The sequence below is a fragment of the Halichoeres trimaculatus genome, unplaced genomic scaffold (genome assembly GCF_033239565.1).
Source record: "Halichoeres trimaculatus isolate MK-OKI-2021-1 unplaced genomic scaffold, fHalTri1.1 fHalTri1_scaffold_7, whole genome shotgun sequence".
Taxonomy (NCBI): Eukaryota; Metazoa; Chordata; class Actinopteri; order Labriformes; family Labridae; genus Halichoeres; species Halichoeres trimaculatus.
In genome coordinates, this window is record NW_027437185.1 from 31,396,723 (window position 1) to 31,416,802 (window position 20,080).

A 20,080-nucleotide genomic window follows, 5' to 3' on the forward strand; every position below is an offset into this window, starting at 1 on the left:
CACATTCTGCTGCAAACATATATCATTAGGAATTTAAATTTGATGTAGTGGTCATAATGTTCTGTGGTTTATACAAGGGAGGGCACATCTGTTTGACATATACAAAATACAAATCAAAGAAGCAAACCAAAACAAGTAAAGGAAAAAAAAATGTACGTTAACAAATATATAAACACATACATGTAAACACATAAAACAGAACACATACCTATATACACATACACACCCACACCCAATCCTATACGTGCATATATTTATATTTATTATCAATTGATGTCATTCGTTTCTTCTTACTTAAAAAAAAATCTGAGTTGAGTAATAAAAAGAATAAAATAAAATTCTATAATAAAATTACGATAATAAAAATGTTGACAATAATAATAATAATAATAATGATAATAATAATAATAATAATAATAATAATAATAATAATAATAATAATAATAATAATAATAATAATAATAATATAGTATATGATAATATTTAGAAAAATAAAATAGAAACAAAAATAAAAAAACAAAAAACACTACATACAGACAAATCCCATCCATTGCTCACACATTCATATGCACAGGAACAAATCTCACCCCAATTCTGCTTCCTTCATCCCTAACCATTCCCAATCTTTTCATGATTCTGGTGTTAAAGTCACAGGATGCCATAAATATATTTCCAAGTCTCATTGAATTGTTTGCTTTTATTATCCTCTAACAGTGATCTTTCTATGGACACAAACTAAAATCTATCAAATTTATTCTTCCAATAACTAAACCAGTACTTTTTAATATCAACATCAAACAGAAAAAAGAAGACTGACTAGGCGGAGAAATCTGAAGTAAAAAGCTGAGGGGGACTAGCCTCACAGCCTTTGATAAAAACAGAATCCTATTACGGTGCCCTAATAAATCAGAAAGGTGTACGGTCAGTGAAGTCAAATAGATTAAAAGCTCTGCTGCATTTACAGAGGGCAAGGTGCATGCTGAACCAGCAGCTTTCAATAACGAACTCTGCAGTTAGAGCACTCTCTAGTGGACGGAAAGAAGTACTGCTGCAACATACAGTAGATGTGTGCACAACAACACAGAAGACCTTGTACATGTTGGTTCATGTGCACTTTATTTCAAACAGTACAGTACTGCGGTCATGTAAAGCATTATAAGTAGCTACAGTGGTACTAGAGTGATAATAGAGAATATATTATCATGACAAAAGTATTCAATAGAAATAACTTAAGCTTTATTTACTGCATTGAATCTCCAATATTTCTGCAGTGAGATGTACCTTTAATGAGGGACTACTGCAGGATGAACTTGAAAATATATTTCAACATTCTCATAGATTTTAGGAAATGCATCAATGAATATATTATTTTGTAAAAAATAAAACAAATCAAAGACACAAAAAGCAAATAGGAAGTCTTTGTCCTCTTTGAGTCTCATTGCACACAAACATGAACACAGTTTTATTTTACAGCAATGTTAACGCAGAAACATCTTTTATCGCAGCGCAGCTTTCAAGATGTGGTGCTATTTTTTTTGTTGCATTTACTTAAATCTAATTACAAATATGAAATCAACTCAAGTGAACCTTTGTGCTCTGAGCTGCTCATAAAATTGATCTGAAAACGTGTCAAATTTTTTGCAACTTTGAGGTTTTACTTGATGTAATTTCATATTTGTCCAGAGAAGCACAATCAATGCGTTTTTAAAAAGAAGATTTTTCCAAGACTATTTTTAATGCGCGTGTGAAAGCAGAATTTTAAAAGTTTATACGACAACAGCTGACTAATTAGATTATTCTAGTAAGCATTGATGAAACATCACTTGGATCTGCTTTGATAGAAGCCTTTACTCGTTTAATCTTCTGTGTTAGTGCCAAATTCTGAGACCAACCAGCATGCATGTTGTATTATATCGTGTCTACATCAACAGGGCAGTATCAGCAGTGAGAAGACCTGGAAGATTTCAGAGCATTTGTTTTATGTCTCTAGATCCGTCATTTCCATCTTGCAGTATTAACCTTGTGTTGCATGTGGAAACAGCGTATGTGCCTGAAAGCAAACACACACCAGTTACTGTCGTCACTTGTGTCGTGTGCGGACTTGAAGCAGCGTGGGGGTTTGCTCCATGATCCGCAGTAAAAGGTTATCAATGTAGTCTTCCAGGTCCCGAACCTGTGACTTGACCTTTTTCAGCTCAGCCTCACATTTCTGCAGCTGAGCCTCCTGCCGCTCGGAGGCCGCCTGCTGTTTCTGCATGTCCATCTCCTGCTGCAGCAGCAGGGAGATCAGCTCCATGTTGGTGAGGTGCTGGTACTGAGCTGAGTTGTCTACCATCACCTCCTGCAAGAGGGAGACAGGAAATAGAAACTCACACTTAAATGAGTGGTTAGATATCAGGAGGAGGATGCTTATCAATCATCTTTTAAGAGTTAGATGAGATCTTTCATATCACTACCAAAGCCGTCCTCTTAATTTAAGGCTTTTCCCACAGCAGGTTAACCAAGGTTAGCAAAAGATGGGGGATAAGGAAATCTAATTCAACTTATGATCAAGTCAGCTCTTGAAAATATTAAAGGTAACTTTTCAAGCACCTAAAAAACAAATAAAAATATCTGTGTTAAACCATTCGAACAATTGAGGGACATGGCAGAAAGACACAAGTTTCTGGGCACCAAGTTTTGGAAATTTCTTGGAGCATTGGTTACTTCCACATACAAAGAAACTAAAACAACAAAATAAGAAGTGATTTTTTTTTAAACCTATACAAAATCAAAGGACTTACCAGTTCTTGCACCACTTTTGGATGTATTTAGACTTACGTTACAATGACCTTGTGTAATCCTAGAATTCACCCTGCATGCATTTCATTCCTTAGGCCTCCCTTGTGTATAATATGTATTTTTCATATTTTTATGTTATTATTCTATTTATTCAATCAATTTATTATTATTTTCTTTCATTTTAAAACTCAAAAAGCTTAAAGCTTAAAGCTACCCATAGGAAAACCAACACTTCAAGAGAAAGAAAAAAGGGGAGCAACTATTGTTGCCAGTGGCCTTCATTGGGTTTTAACTCTGCAACAGCGATAGCAAAATTCACAACCTCCGGTGTTGGCACCAGGGATGCACTGATAATGATCCTGGTATCAAGTATCGGTCCAATTCAGCCCCTCAAAGCTGGATGTGTATCGGTGGGAAGGTGCCAATCCAGGCAACCAGATCTTCCTTTTTTTAACCAGCGCTCTTGGCTACTTGATTTGAAATGTTACCTCTGATGCACTTTCTTTGTTTTTTGCTGTATCACCAGCCTAAAAGGTGTATCAGTTTACAAATGAATAGTAAAATTTCAAGTTTCCAATGCCTTAAAAGCTGCAGAGATAGGTCTTGTATTTGTATGACTCACTGCTGTTTCCACAAAGTACCCAGAGTTCAGAGCTGTTGAATTGTTTATTCCGATTCAGCTGTGTTTTAAAAGTTTCATACACGCATATGATGATGTTACGGTATTTGTGTACACGTGCCTCAAACGTAAATACTAGCAAACCAAGCGCGGTCAACAAAAATTCTGGAAGCAGCCATCCACATAACTTTACCAGATGACCACCCAAGTGACCCAAACCTGGGTATCACCATGGAAACTAATTAAAAGTAACCAAACAGAGAGTAACCGATCATCAAAACCGAAGATTGGCTACTACAAGTAATTGCTGAACATTTTGAAGCTTTGTTTTTACCAAACTGCTGGTAAACATTTGAATATTTCAAAGGTAAAATTAATTTTAACTTCAGTAATCCCAGACGTATATATATATATTTTTTCTTCTACCCAAAACATTACCAGTCTTATCCCGCAGTTGGGCATGCAGGCTACTATTTAACTCTGGTATTGGATTGGTATCAGTATCAGTCGATACCCAAAGCCCAGGTATCCGTATCAGTATTGATAACAGTATAATAACAGTACAGATAACTTCATCCTTCCTTCATACTTCTGAAATTTAAGCGGCACAAAGGTGTAAATAATTTGTCTTAACTGTAACTGTGAGAATGAAAACAGTGAGAGATAATTCTGTTCATACCGTTATAAAGGAAGTCAAGTTTCTTACCTACTTTTAGCAGAAAAGGGGAAATGCACAAAGCCTCACGCGTTCAACTTTATCATTAATAAACTGACGGATTAAAGAGGGGGCTGGCTGCCATATTAAGCAGCTGACATTGGTGTGTCAAGCAGTTTTCATTGTATTAAAAACAAAATGAGTTACATCAGTTCTGCATCTGCTTTTCTAGAGATTTTATTAACGCCAAGCGCTGGTGTTAATAAAACCTCAAAGAAGCATTTAATCGTCTGTGCAGCTAATGGTTTTCTATTATTCAGTCTGACACGTTAATAACTTCTTCCTTACGCTGTTTGCACACTGTGAGGCTCAGACAGCATCATGGGGAGATCCAGAAACACTGCAGAGCAGAGGGTTTAAGTGGAAGGCTAGAAACATATCTAGGACCAGGAAGCTCTTATCTGGGCCAAAGCATTATGTCAGACTCTAGAGGTGTTACAGATTCAGTGTTTCTCTCCCAAAAAAACTGCAGTGAAGTATTCAAACATTAAAACAGATCCTGTCATACCTGACTCTTCTCAGGTTCTGCTGCAGCCTGTTGAGCAGCGATGCGTCCAGGGTGTATGGTTGATTTCAGCTTCTCCAACACCGAACGACCCTCCTTCTTCTCTGATTGGCTGGAGGTTAATGGCTTCACTGGGTGAGGTCTGCAAAATGACGAGGTCAGCACTGGTGTTTTAACAGAGCTTCACGGCGTGTACACCACAAGTTCATACACTCTAAGTCAAGTTTACAAAATCAAATAATCACATTAATGGATAAGACAAATCAGACCAAACCATTAGCTTTCAGAAAAAAGGGGAAAACAAGTTTAGTTGCGACCTTAAAGCAGTGAGAGCTGGAGCCATACCAACATGTATTCAGATGAGAAAGTAGCTTAATAGCGAGTGCAGCTGAAGGATATAATCCTCTTACAAAGACCAAAGAGTTGACTTCACAATAACAACAGCGGGGAAATATTCAGACACAGAAATGAGAATAAAACAATAATTCAAACACTTGGTGATAAATAAGAGAAAGCCACCACATACGACCACGAATCTGTGTTGAATCTAACGTTTCCTCTTCTGTATGTGCTGCGGTAAGAACAAAAAACGTGTATCTAACAAAATGCATGATTTATTTGTCTCCTGAGACGGAACACAGGTGTGCTACTAACTTTGGGTGCCCTGACCAGCTGCTGCACTGAATATAGCTCTCTGTCTTTGTGATAGGACTTAAGACATCCTACATGTTTCGAACTAGAAGTCTTTTCTCACACTGCATGAGACGCAAAGGTCATTCAGTCAGTCATTCAATCATTATATTCATATTAAGATAACTGTCACTTTTTAAATATTTTGCTCTGAAATTGAAAAAAAATTACGATTTTTTTAAAACTGAGACCATCTAATAGCTTTCGATCTAGGGATGCAACGATACGAAAACTTTGGCGGACACTGATATCCAGTACCGATATCTGTTATTAATGTTGCTGTTATAAGGGATAGACAGATTATCGATATCTGGCATTTTGGGGCATATTGGCATTTGCCTATTTATAATCCAGCCGATATGAAACCGTTTTGTTTTGGCTCTGATGCTTCTCTGAACAACATTTCTCTATCTACACTATGGAAGCCCTAGATCAGGGGTGGCCAACCTGTGGCTCGGGAGCTGCGTGTGGCTCTTTGCCTTTCAGCGTGCGGCTCTTTGATCCATTCATAAAAATATATATACACATAGTTATGAGTAGGTGTGCTGATCAATCGAAAATATTGATATACTGATGCCATCGTTGGGATCAGTGTTGATAAATATTAGGGTGTACAGATTGATACTTAAGTTTCAGTTTCTCTTCTGTAGTACAAATTTAAACACACTAACAAACACAATCAATCTTGCTTTGAAAATTGGAAATGTATTGATTTTAATTTTATGTCGTTTCGTTTATGTGTGAGAGGAAGTGTGTTTCTATGAACCCGTGTGTGAAGTGGCTCTTTGTAGTACCATGGTCGTTTTTGTGGCTCTTGGTCTCTAACTGGTTGGCCATGCTTGGCCTAGATGGCTGTTTAAAATCAGTCATGTAAAACCAAACAGAAAATTAATTCAACTGCTTTACATGCCTGTAAAAAACAGCACAAGCTCAATTCTGTCCAGTTTTAGTACAGTTACATAGAAATTTTGGAAAACTTTATTTACTGTGAAAAACTTTAGCTATTTACTTCAAAAATTTTTATTTAACTTTATAAAACATGCTGCTAAGCGTGGGAACTGTTTAACAAACATATGCTTGAAGGCGTTTGATTGAAATTAAGTGTTTGAGTTGGTATTGTTCAAATTGTTTTATGCCAATATTTTCACTTTGACAGCAAATGAATATCGGCTTCAAATATCAGTTATCGGCCTCCTTGCCTACTAATGATCAGTATCGGTATCGGCCCCAAAAAATCCCAATCAGTCTATCTATAGCTGTTATGGCCAATAACAAATATTTACCAATATTAATATTGGCAAAAGAAAAAAACACAAACAATCTGAGATGATGTGTTGAGATAGTTTAGAGAGAAAGAGCGGCGTGATCGTGAGAAAAGACGACCATGGAGAGGATCAAAAGAGTTCACTCTTCTCAGGTAGTTTTTTTGTTTATATAGTCATAGAAAACAATATTATTTGGGTTTTGAAAGATCGTTCAAGATGCTCTGGTTGTCCCACTTTTACAGATCGACCGATGCTGATATGTCAAAAAAATTATCAACATCGGCCGATACCGCTATATCGTGCATCCCTGTTTGAATCGCTTTTGGATCTCCTGTAAATCTCTTTTTCTTATTTTTATTGCTTTTATACAAACCTCACTGCTCTTGAAGATTCTACCTGATCACACAATAGTAGTAATTATAGAATTACACCCTAACGCACTGGTCTGTGCAATAATATACTTCTAAGTTTGGATCTACGTCTTGGCAGGTTGTAAAAGTTGTAACTAAATAAGCTGAATTGAAGCAGAACAAAGTGTGAGGAAAACACCAAATTACAACAGGCAACGAGAAACTGAATGATGAGATGAACAACAGAAATGAGAAGCAAAGCCAAGACCAAAAGCAGCAGCAATCATCCAAACTCTTTGGATGAACAGACAGAACTAATAAAAGACATTCAGCATCAAACACGCCAGGCCAACAGCAAACAAAGCAACCAGAGCAGCAAAGTTAAAAGAAGTGTGCAGTGTGTGCTGAAATCCTGTCTGCTACTCCAGATTTAGTACAGCTTGTAAACACCTACACATGTGGTATCCTAGAGGGAGGATTCTCACCTGCTCTCCTGATGGGGCAGGTTGCTAGCTGGCTGAGTCTCCTCAGGCAAAAGTGAGTGCCGTGCATCGACCAGGGGCTGGTCTGTTGTGGAGGTGGTGGAGTAGGAGGAGGAGGTGGTGGTGGAGGTGGTGGTGGTGGTGTAGGGGGCCACGGCCAGAGTAGTACCTGCTCCAGCACTGGGCCCCGTGCTTGATGAATGCATGGCGGGGCGACAGACAGGGGTAGGGGGGAGTGTAACTTGCGCATCAGCTGATAGGGAGAGTGCACAAGGGATGGAGAGTGAGGAGAGTTCAGGATCTTGCAAAGATTGTCCAATCTTTGTCTTTGGGGCTACTTTTGCATGAAGATCTTCAAAACTGATGGTGGGGGAATTTCCTGCTTCACAGTTCTTATGCATGATGGTGTCTTTTGAAGATACAGGGGATGTTTTGAGAGAGTCAGGGTGATTTGTTTGCTCTACGTTGGTGCTATCTCCTTGCAAATCTGTATTTTTGTTAAAGGAAAGTAAGTTTGTAAGAGCTGATCTGGTGGGCTGATAAGACAATGGTCCTTCGCTGGCACGAGAAATGTTTCGAACAAGGGACAACAACTGTTCGAACTCTCTGTCATTGTTGATGCCTCGGTTGTTTGGGCCACCATGGCTGTTCTGTTGGAAAGCTCCTTTTGGTCTCAAACGTGCACTGACCACACCGGACTCTTTCTGGGTAACTTCGCTTTGTAGGTTTCCGTTATCATCAGTGTCTTTTTGTGTCTTTGTACAGTCACTCCTTGGTGGATCTTCTTTTGATTCAAGATTGGGTAGATTAGATGCTTGCATTTGTGATTTCACCGAGTTGCACTTGGAGTTAGCATGTGGCGCGGTGGTATTCTGTTCTCGTCGACAATCTTGGTAGTTGTCTTGGCAGACGGGCGAGACTTTGCAAAGTTTGTTGGATGATGCAATTATTTCGAAGGAGGAGTTCATCTCAGGTATGTAGGTGTCCTTCAGAGTGAACATGTCCTCCGGTGTGGTGGATGGTTCTGTCTGGAAAGAAGCTATCTGTGAATCTTCTGGCAGCTGCGTGAAACTGTGGATGCCTTTGAGAGTGTCGAGTACCTCCGACTGAGACGAGCCGTCCGAGTCGATGAAACCAAAATCAGAATGGTTCACATTCATGTTGAGATCTCCCAAGGTAAGGGAGAAAGACACGTTATTGTTGAAGCATTCGGCTTCAGGTGGATCAGGATCTTCCTCCTCCACTGACGAGGGTTTAATATCTTCTATCATTCCTCGTGGCTTTGATGGCGCAACAGACGACTGGTTCATGAGGTCTGCGACAGATACCTCACTATCAGGAGGCTTTGTTGATGCGATCTTGCTCCTTGCTGCTCCAGTATTCAACGATAAAAGATGACTCTTTACTTTGGGTTGTCCGAAATTTCCTCGACACACTCGCCCATACAGGTCTTGCTCAAACAACATCCCTCCCCAGATGCCAGCGTCAGCTTCCAAAGGCTCGTATTTGAACTTCTTAAGCTTCTCTTCCAATACTAATCCAGCTGAAGCAACATTCATGTGAGGTTGGGAATGAACGCTGAGGAGGTCTGAAGCCTCGCTGCTTGTATGAGGGTCTGGAGATATACTGTTTCTTTTTGATTCCCCCTCCCGTCCATGCTGCAGAGAGGCCACGCCGGTTTGTGAGAGGAGGTAGGCTTCTTTATGGACAGCTAGCTCCTGACCTCTGTGCAGCCAGCCGTCCGAGTAGATCTCGTTAACTGAATTTCGTAAGAGTCTTCTCGGCGGCAATGGTGGAGGCTCCTCTTCACAAGCTTGCAGCTCTTGTGCAAGACTTTTGGTGTTTATCGGGGGATAACTACGAGTCTGAGAGGGCGTTGGACTTGTTCTTGATAGGGAAAGACTCCCTCCTGGTGAGTTGAGTCTGCTTGAGGCGAAGGCATCAAATGAGTCTTCCCATTCTCCAGAACTCGCTGATATGGAGCATGTAGAGTGGTTAGAGGAGTTAGCATTGCCTGTTTTGGGTAACATTGCAGGGAGGGATATTTGTCTAGCTACAGGCCGTGGGCGCTCCCGCTTTATGGAAGCATGTACGTTGTGAGCAGGGCTGGGTGTGCAAGGCTGGGATGGCACAGTTTTGTAATGAAAGGGGGATGAGTTGGGGGAGTAGCAAGATGCAAAAGTAGGAGACTTCAACGACTCCTCGGCTATGAGCTCCTCAAAAAAGGGGTTGCGATGTGAGGGGAAAGGATTGGAGGGGGAGATTGGGGTTGAGGCAGGAGAGGGGGTAAAGGGATTGGTGTGATTGTAGTCGTCAGGTGAGATATGACCAGAGGGGGAGGCAGAGGGAGGAGAGGAGTACTGAGGGGGGACAGGGGAGCGAGGAGGAAGGGGAGGGGGTACGTCTGAGCTGCTTTCTACCTTAGGAGAAACTTCCAGCCTGTAGAGGGAAATAGGGCACAATAGTCCTCTTAGTTAATGCTGTGCCATGTCACCAAACGGGGAACATCTTTCTTTCACAAACAAAGAAAACACAAGCTGCTTTTCCACCACAGGACTTAACCAACATCAGTAGAAATAAAAGTGGGCAAATGAAAGGCTTGTGAAAACAGCAACAGAAATTCAATCAAAAAGCAAAGCATATTTGCAAAATAATCAAGCATAAAAACAAATGCATCAAGGCCATTCAAGATCGTCTGCATAAAAAGTGATTCTGTTGGGTGGGCTCATCATACTCTGTAAACATGGGATGATTTAGCTAACATCCTTTACCCAAACCACTTGGATGCTGCATCTTTGATAAAAATCAGACAAACACTGATGGTGAACATGGAAAAGCTATCAGTGAAAGTGTAGCGTGACATCATGGAGCAGCATGTTTGTAAAATGGAGAATGCTATGAACTAAATCAAGTCCATTTTAAGATGAGCGAGGAGCAGAGCAAACTCAGGACGCCTAGCTTGAAGCAGGACACTCCCACAAGCTCACTGTTGTGCCTGGATATGAGGAACATTCATCAAACACTGTGGAGAGCAAACACAAGCCTGGAAATGAGACACACTCACCTTGGCTTGTTCTGGGAGTCACCTGAGCCAAACCAACCTCTGAGCCGCCCCTCAGACGCCGAGGACGACTGGTTCAAGTCAGACTTAGCAGGGAGGGAATCACTCCTCCCTCCAGAGAATAACGTCATTCTCAGCTTTCTTCCTTTCTCAGGTGAGCTGCCAGCAGAGGACACCGAGACAGGGCGACCTCCCGTCTGAGCCTGTTGACCTGACGAAGAAGGCGATGCCTGAGCTTCCTTTTCCTCCTCTTTCTCGTCTTTCTTCACCTTGTCGAAGGACCAGCGCCGGCCCTCGGAGAAGGAACCTTTATCCTCACTTCTTTTGGTGATGTTCTGCAGGGAGCGGGAAAGCGGGGAGCACTTCTCCAGCAGGACCAGCTTGGATGGGTGAGCTCCTGAGATCCTCGGTGTGGAGGGTTCAGAGTCATACACGTGGCTCCCGTTTATACACAAGGAAGACTTGGACTGAGTCATGGTCTGACCCTTGAGGGACTCCAGTGCCTGGTTGGGTCGGGGGGCGGCTGTTGTGATCTTGCTAGCTTCGTCACTAAAGGCTCGCTTGTGAGTTAAGACCCTTGTGGTGTGCTGGCTGGTTAGCACTGTTGGAAAAGAAAGAAGTCAGGTTAAAAATAGAATCCCTAGATCAAGGTAATAACTTTTTCTTTTTCCTTTTTATTCATCTGAACACAAGATTTAAGAATGTTTATTGAACCTGCTCTCTGACAGAGTTCATATTGAATTCTTCAGCATCACTCTTCTTTCAACCTTTTGTCTCTAAAGTTGTAAAAGCTAGACATAGACCCCTTGAGATGAGTGTTACGAACAGAAACAAAGTAAAGTGGTACGTTTAATTGAAAAATGTTCCAACTAATAAGTTTTTCAAGATACGAGCCATCTCTCAGTCGGTTTATTGATTGAACGGCACAAGATCTGCCCGGCATCCTGTGTCAGACTCGTTGACTTTAAGTGGTTAGGTTGCAGTAAAAGCATCTGTTTCTGTTCTTGTAGTTATTCAACAAATTTTTGAGACTTTATTAAAAGAAACACCCAGAAAAGTTGCAACATGGCATGCAATAGTGCTATTGAATGACACTTGTCTGTTTAATGACACTCATTTTAGAAACACTCTGAAAGGGAGGATGTAACAGACCTCATAGAACAGATTTTTATCAAAATCACCCGCAGATGAAAGTGAGAAAAGCGTAGTGAAAAAGGCAAAAATCAACCAATAAGATTTAGTTATTCAGTCCAGCCTTTCTCCTCCATCTCCGTTAGCATCTTAGTCGTCTGATCTCCTAGCTAAATGCTGAACATTAAACTTAATGAAAACCAGTTTATTACAGTAGATTTCATTGGATTTAGTTCTCAAACAATGTTTGTTATCCATAAGTTGTGGTGTTTTGGGGGGTCTGTAATGTATTAATGGCATTTCAATTCATTTCAATGGGGAAAAGTGATTTGGCATCTAAGTAATTTGAGTCAAAGCTACGTCACTGAACGAATTAGACTTGTAAGACAAGGCACCACTACACTGAAAAATAATGACATTTGAGGTTGTTGATGAAAAAATGTTTCCCAGTAAAATTCTCTTTGAAAAACACAAGAAGTAACAGAGAGCCAAATTAGCCACTAACCATCAGAAGTTTATGCAAATGCTTTGTTTTCCCCAACTTGTAATACCTCACCTTTTAATGCCACTCACTTCTTAATGTTTATAAAGTTTCTTATTTTGCCAGTTTGCCATTTGGTGCTAGCTTATAATAGCCCCGAGCAGTAAAACCAAAGCAATAAGCTAGGTGTAGCTAAGAGGAAGCTAACCTGGTATCGGGTATCAGTGCGGATCCAGCCCCTCAAAGGTGGATTAAGTATCAGGGGGGGAAGGATCAGTCCAAACTTGACACTAAGGCTAAACTATGATTTAGTCTACATTTAGTCTACAATCAAAAAGTCATTTTTTGTAAATTCTGGAGCATTTTTTTAACCAAACTGCTGGTAACATTTAGACACACTAGTTTAAACAAATATTAACTTCAATAGTTCCATATGTACTTATTTTTGTCTTTTAATCAAAACATTACCAGTCTAATCCCACAGTAGGGCATGCAGGTTATTGTTAAACACTGGTATCGAATCAGGATTGATGTTGATCGATACCCAAAGCCCAGGTATCGATATCAAGACCAGAAAAGCTGGATCGGTGCATCCCTAAGTCTGACACCCTTTACAACCCTTAAAAAATGATCATTTTTATAATAAAATATTTTATCTGTAAATTTCTTAACAGGGACAGTTCCTTACACAAATCATACTCATCTTTTTTCTAGATAATTGTGGATGATAAAAGTCTAAAACAAAAGCTAAACTCATTAATCTGAGAACAAAGCATCTTGTGAGTGGATGGATCCTGAAGGTAATTTCCCCTTCCATTGAATATTTTAATTCCATTTTGTAAAGTTTCTCTGACTTCAGGAGAGCTGACCCATTTCTTTAGTACTCTGCTAAGGAAATACCCACAGCCACCCGCTTTGATGTCATGCATTTATAAATAATCCCAGGGCCTACCTTTTTTAGCTAAATCTGCCTCTCCATAATGGGTGTCCACTCTCACTTTGCTACTGTAGATGGGAGAGCTGGGAGGGTCTGACATCAGGTCCAGACTGGGTGGAGGGACCGGGTTCTCGCTGGCCAAAGAAGACACGCTACTGTCTGAGCCCAGCGACGAGCACGACCTGGTGTCAGACGACTTGCGGAGCCGTCCTTTGAAAAAATCTTTCACTTTGCTCCTCTTCTCCTCTGCTATCTCCACTTCTCGTGGCTCCACCGGCGGGGACCCTCCACCCTCCTCTCCAAAAGGCTGCCCCAGGGACCCTGACAGGGCGGCGTAGCGGCCGGGTACGATGGCCGAGGAGGACTCCATGTCACCTCTCTTCCTCCCTGTGACGCGGTCTTTGAGCTTGCCGAAAGCAGAGCGCGGTTTGTCCTTCATGGTGAGATCGAACATGCTGGCTGTCATGTTGTTGCGGGTGAACTGGACTGTTACCTGAAGTTCACCACGCTCCTTCTCTTTCCTCCCTGACTTGGAGTTGAGCTTAAACCACCTGGAGCCAGAAAAGACAAGAAACAGTAAATTAAAGGTCAAATTAAAGGTCCCATAGTAGGCAAAGATTACTTTATTAAGTCTTTTAGTGAAATTTGTGGGTCTTTGGCTTTCCTCCCAGCCCACAAAATGTGATATTCAATGACAAAACAAAATGACAAAATCCTGACCTAAAACAAGCTGTTTGGATTTTGGGGATTTGCCGACATCAGCGATTCCCTTTTTTGACCAATCAGGAGCAAGTCTGACCTGATTGGTGAACCCTCCCTCACTGCTCTGTTTTTGGCTGTTAACAGCCACATAGTTCCATGCACAAGCTTCCCATCTCAGAAGAAGACAGACTAAGTGTCTAGAGTTCGTTCATCAATGAAATGTTCCAGCTACACTCAGTAAAACTGTGCATGTGTGTGCTAGTCACTTCACGGCAGACTGCTTTTCCAACTTTGGACAGTACAACAGAGGACTTGCAAATAGACTGGTCCTGAATCCGGGCGCATTACCAACCATCCACCAACAAACCTGGGACCCTGGAAATGTGAGTATTTAAAATGCTGTGTGCTGTGGAGCAGATGTAAGAGCTTTTCCTCAGTGTCCCCCTGTCTCTGTGTTAGCTTCAGGATGCTAACTTTAGCTGCGGTTAGCCTGTTGTTTTAGCCTGTAATGTTACGGTAAATGAGCGTCGCTGTTTTCTAAACATTGTACACTCAGAGCTCGTGGCGCTGCTCTCAGTGACGCTGAAGAGTGGGGCGGTATCAGCGGAGGCTCATTTACATAATAAGGTCACGCCCACTAAATCAGAGCGTTCTGAACAGAGGGGCTATGAGAGCCTGGAAACAATGCTGCTGTGCTTGATTTATTGGCTTTTTGGACCAAAACATGTTACTACCATTTCATGAAGACATCAATGATCCATATTAAACTGCAGAAAAGGAGCAGAATATGGGACCTTTAATGTTAGAGTCTGAATTGGACAATTTATGCTTAAAGTGATGTAAAATGCCTCCTTCTTGTGATTTGTCTATCTGTAGCGGCTGGGACCCCAAAGTTTTCAGGACTCTCAGCACCATCTGCAGCTTAGCAAGCAGCAGCAGACTCTACTTAGACTGTAGTAGAGTTTTTTGACCTTATATCAAAGTCATTTTTAAACTGAAGCTCAATCCTTCTGTTTTCTGGCCACCATATCAGTCATTATTGACTGTTAGGCTTTGATTCTGGTACAGCCTCTAAATTCCCATATCAGCAGCTCCTCTAAAGTGTTATCACAGGCCTCCAAAGCACAAGCTGGCACGTGTAATCTGGTCAATCCTCTGGGCCGAACCGAGTATCAATAATGAAAAAAAAAAACATTGATTTCCTTTTGGAACTGCTTTTCCACTTATTACATAACATGGAAATCCAGCTCAGGGCCATGGAGCTCTGTCTCTCTGACAACAAACCTCAGAGCAGGAAATCAAAATTCCTTTAGGTCCACCCACTAGTGTGCATACAGCAAATAGGACTCGTGCAAAACTAAAGTTAACTGATAGAATAATCTGACCATCTGAGTCTTCAGCATGGACCAAAGTGCTGCAGAGCCAAAACTAACAGGAGGAATCCAGTGTGAGTTTCACTGACAGGGCGGGGAGCCTCAAATCAAAGCCAGATGTCCAGTATTGCTTTTCTATTTTGCTCTTCACTGTCGATTGCAGAAACGTTCACACACTGAGAGTCCTGAAGTGTGGCGCAACTGAAGTCTTCACACACCCAGAATCTAAACACAAGATTAACCACAGCTTTTTTACAGCAACAAAAACATAAATAAAAAACTCAGTCCTCAGGTTAGAGTTTCCTGTGTGCTCCCTGATCTAGTTCCTAAATATGAATATGAATGTTAACTTTTAATGACTGCTTTGAAATATGTATTCACAGCTTCCTCTTCTTTGCCAAAGGGTCATAACATAACTGAATAAGAAATGATTGCTGTGATAATTAAATCAGTTATTTTAGATATCATACATATTTGAACTCACTTCTGCATCTGTGTCACACTTACAACACAGGGAGATGCTCTTGTCCTTCCCCATTAGTTACATCGTGTGGACAAAATGTCTTCACTTCAAGATGTACTACACTTATGCAGCGATGCACAGCATCCACAAGGGCCAGGTTCATTTTTACAAATTTTCAGTTTTATAGTTTCTTATGCTTCGATCTAACTTCACTTTTTTTGATACTTGTAGATCTGGCTCTGTCAGCTATTTTGCTCGGCTTAAAGTGATACTCCGGGATGGAACAAGTTGGGTCCTATCACAAGGTTTAGGGCAGAAATTACCCCTACAGCAGTGATTTTGTGCAGCAGAAGCCCAGAGCGCTCGCACCAAAGACCCCCTCCCTGCTCCTCTGCCGGTTTCCTCTGCACTCAGACGGGGCCATATTGTACTTGACCAAAAACACAAATGAAACGACTCCCACCGAAAAAATCTGATATTGGTCTGCATTCACGTTTTATTCAGAGAATTTTCAGCACGTTACTTTCACACAAAAACACAGCTAAATAAGGCTCTAGTTCTCATCGTGTCGTAAAACAGTGCTACCTCTGCTGCAGAGCCACAGCTGGCTACGAGGCGCTCGCCACTTAGTATATCAGTTTGCGCGCGCAGCGAGCCAGATATAGACAAACGCAGGTAGTCTGCCAGCAGGAAGAGACACGGTGAGAACTAGAGCCTTATTTAGCGGTGTTTTTTGTGTGAAAGTAACACGCTGAAAATTCTCTAAATAAAGCGTGAATGCAGACCAATATCAGATTTTTTGGGTGGGAGTCCGTTTATTTGTGTTTTTGGTCAAGTAAAATATGGCCCTGTCTGAGTGTAGAGGAAACCGGCAGAGGAGCAGGGGGGGGGGTGTTTGGTGCGTACGTCCTGGGCTTCTGCTGCACAAAATCACTGCTGTAGGGGTAATTTCTGCCCTAAACCTTGTGATAGGACCCAACTTGTTCCATCCCGGAGTATCACTTTAAAGTGAGGTTGCCACAAAAACTGCTCCCCCTGGTGGCTGGCTGCAGCAAAGGTCAAAAAATCAATCTCCCCAGTCATCCCAGATGGGCTGTGATCAAACTTTAAAAAATTAATACACCTTGTAGAATGTTTTCCTCACATCTGATTTTTGGGGTTATTTGAAGATATTATTTGGCTGCCTTGTGTTTAAGTCCTCTTTTTATCAGAAAAGTTTTGTTATAAAAGGTTAAAAGCAAGGCTTTACATCATGTTAAACAATGATTAACAGCTGATGTTCTTGAGTATTTTTTTTACAGAGATTGTAAAATATGTTCGGTGGTAGAGCCAAGAAACTCTTGAAGGAAAAAAATAGTAACTATTTTTGTCACCTGGCTCCACTGAAACCCAACAAAGTTACTCGGTGAAAAGTGATTCTTCTTGGATTTGTGTATTCAGAGTAAATAAGGGGTCTATTCTTTAATCAAATCTAATTTAATTGGTTAATTAAAACAGAAAACCATGTTTTATGCCCTGAACATGAAAAATCTACATTCTTCTCTACTGAAAGTTTGGTTTTGTGCTTTATTTAGAGAATTTAATGATGTGCATTGTGTATGAACGTGGAAGCTTTCTTGGCAAAATCCTGCACTTGTTCCCCAGTGGAAAGTACATCTCATCTTGTTGGTTTGCAGTGCATTGTGGGAGCTGCTGCTGGAGGATATCAGTCTGGAGGGCCAGAGTTTTATGAGCCTGGAAGCACTTAGATAAAAGTAGTTTTTTAATCATCCTGCAGAGCAAAAGAGCAATAAGGCTCCTCTTATTTCATCCACTTTTTTTTTAGTGAAAAGCACACACTTGGATAAAAATATGCATTCATTTAGTTTTGCTTGGGGGTTTTAAAGGCACATGTTGGTGATAAATGAGCTGCTGGGAAGTTGTACAAGCATGTGAATGTGAGAAGCTGTTTTCTTGCCATGCATAAGTCTTTAAATTGTGAACTTTTGGAGAAGTTGCACGTCATTCTCATCAGTCAGTCTAATGACACATCATTTCTGTCTCACCTGTCAGCATAAAAAGGTCATGCAGGTAGCATTAAACAGGACGTACTCATCTCTAGGACACGTCCCCTCCTGGAAGATCTTATCCAGAGGAATGATGGTTTGACCGAGAAACACGTCCAGTCCGATGAGAACGCGATGCATGACAGTGAGGACCAGGTCTCCGCTCCCCGGGGGGTACGAGCTCCGGCCGCCATCCTCCAGGATCCCCGGGAGCAGCTCGAAGCAGCACTCCTCGTTCCACTCGGGCACCTCCGCCTTCTCCACCAGCCCGGTGGTGTACTTCTCCTTCCCCACCTGGATGATGGTGTAAAGGTAGCGGCTGCCGTGCTTGCCCTTGGTCCGCAGTCCTCTCGCGCGGAGGACGGTGACATTCACGTGAGTGGGCACCCATCGCTGATCATCATCCAGATCTATCAGTGACATCATCTTGAACCAGTGCACGAGGGCTCAACGGCTTCCAATGTGTCCTTCAGTGCACGAATTTCAGTTAATCTTCTGTCGTTGGGCTGGTTTTGGAGATCATCCCCGTGTGCGCGGAGTTCTCGTGCTGCGCCAAAAACCTCTGCAGGATGTCTCCAAAGTCCGCCGAGCCTCCCAGGGTTTACCCGAGGTCAGTTTCTAGACAGCACGCCGAGTCCAACTCACAGCTCCGCATGACATCCCCAAATCCAATCAATGCAAACCATGTGAGGCGAGCAGCCCGCAGGATAGACGCAACTGTCCGCGCTCCGTGTGTGTCGCATCAGTTAGTTTACTGTCCGAAATGTGTTCATTGTTGTGTCCACGGCCCGCCCTCCAACAGCAGCAGCAGGCCCGCATTCAGAGAGGGAGCTGCCGCAGAATTAAAGAGAAACACCCAACCGAACCCACTGTGACATCCTCAGACTCACAGAGTGGATCATCTGCTGGGAGCTGAAGTGTCGAGTCAGAGCGAGTGTGAGGGCAGAGAGGAGACATGCAGTCTGTCTGAGCGTGAAACAGCACAAAATGTGCGGGCACTGAAGTTTGTGGGCGGAACCATTCCAAATAACCAAAAATATTTTAATTTATCCTGATATCTTTTTAATTCAAGGGAATTTTCCCCTCAACTAACCTCTGTAACAATACCCAACAACACATGCATCCATTCACACTTGGTGTAAACAAAGTCCAATGAGCCTTAAAGGAATGAACAATGAAAAAATCCCCTAAGAAAGAAATATTATTTAAAAAAACAAAAACAAATTCAATAAGTTAAAAGACCCTAAAGCTTGAAATTCTACAAACTAAAAAATAGACTTTTTCATGTCTGGACATACCCCCTATCAAATTAAAAACACAGTCCAGTCCAGTGTGAGATCTGATTCCTGCTGACAGAATACATCAGGTTTCTGCTATTCTTGCAGCTACAATGCCATCTGGTGGAGCTCAGACCCAAGTCAGGATGAAGAATCAGCACAAAGAGCAGCAGCACATCAACATTAATGTACTGAGGTCTCCAGGTGGAGGTGCTGCAGTCACACTATTTCATATTTGACTGAAGAGTCTGTGTCAGCCTCCATCCTCTGTTCCTTGTTGTCTGGCAGCGCTGACTGTTGTTTGCCCATGATTTTCTTTATTGTATCTTTGTCAAATGAAGACAGGGTGACGAGTTGGTTATGTTTATAACAAGATTCGTGATTTAATCAGTGCCATCTCTGGATTCTGTTTTTAGGACTGAAAGACAGAGACAGCCAGGGTCAGGGCAGGCCCATCTGAGCTGTGCCCTGTTTATAGGGTATTGAAGGCATTGTGGAGTGTATTAAGCTTTAGTTTGTGTTGAGACTAAAATACACCATGATTATTAGCTGCACTGGCCTCACAAAAGTTATTTACTTTTCTGGAAAAGAGATCAGACTTTCACAATCACTGCATTGCTTTATTTAAATTTTATTCAAGACTTATCTTTACAGAAAATAATTTATTCTGTCATTTATCTGATTTTAACTCTGATTGGTTGATTTTATGTATACTTTTATGTGTTTTTATTTGTTGGGTCCCCTTGTGATCGTTTTTATTCTTTACTGCTCATTTCAACTTTCTATTTGCCACTCTATATTAAAAAAATGCTGAACAACTAAAGCTTGAAAATACTTGTCTTTAATCTGTTCGCGCCTTTAAAAAATCATTTGCACTATTATGTTTACACTGAATATCTTAGGCTGTCACCACACTGCAATACCTGCACTATACAGGTTGTTTTCTTGTCCTCTTGTTTGTTTATTTGATCTTTTTTCTTATATTTTCATATTTAAATTAATTTATACATTTTTTTATACTTAAATATTTTGTCTACACTGTCAGACGGGATGAACTCAATTTTGTTTTTTCTGTATGTCCTCGCACATATGGGAAATTGACGATAAAAACCTTTGAATCCTTGAATTATTATTATTTTTTACCTATCTTGTTCTCTCCGACTCCTGTATGCTGTGCTGTAACAATTTGGCACATTTTTTTTT

The 20,080-nt window shown here is 41.3% G+C and overlaps 1 protein-coding gene across 1 annotated transcript; it reads right to left on the bottom strand.

Annotated features, from left to right (window-relative positions):
- Positions 1-1,082: 1,082 nt before the first annotated feature.
- rab11fip5b (RAB11 family interacting protein 5b (class I)) lies at positions 1,083-18,608 on the bottom strand. The gene is made up of 6 exons (XM_074674562.1): positions 17,647-18,608; positions 13,033-13,568; positions 10,472-11,069; positions 7,411-9,846; positions 4,624-4,762; positions 1,083-2,341 (listed from the first exon to the last, which is right to left on the bottom strand). Exons 1-6 carry the CDS (start codon positions 18,024-18,026, stop codon positions 2,081-2,083), a joined length of 4,350 nt encoding a protein of 1,449 aa, XP_074530663.1. The 5' UTR covers positions 18,027-18,608; the 3' UTR covers positions 1,083-2,080.
- Between the last annotated feature and the right edge of the window lie 1,472 nt (positions 18,609-20,080).

What these genes read in the sequence shown, in the direction of transcription:
- rab11fip5b (XM_074674562.1), bottom strand. Translation starts at nt 18,026, where the DNA reads ATGATGTCACTGATAGATCTGGATGATGATCAGCGATGGGTGCCCACT. An exon ending in GGGACGTGTCCTAGAGATGA is followed by an intron (nt 13,569 to 17,646) that starts GTACGTCCTGTT and finishes TTCTGGCTCCAG; the next exon opens with GTGGTTTAAGCTCAACTCCA. An exon ending in GGCAGATTTAGCTAAAAAAG is followed by an intron (nt 11,070 to 13,032) that starts GTAGGCCCTGGG and finishes CTTTTCCAACAG; the next exon opens with TGCTAACCAGCCAGCACACC.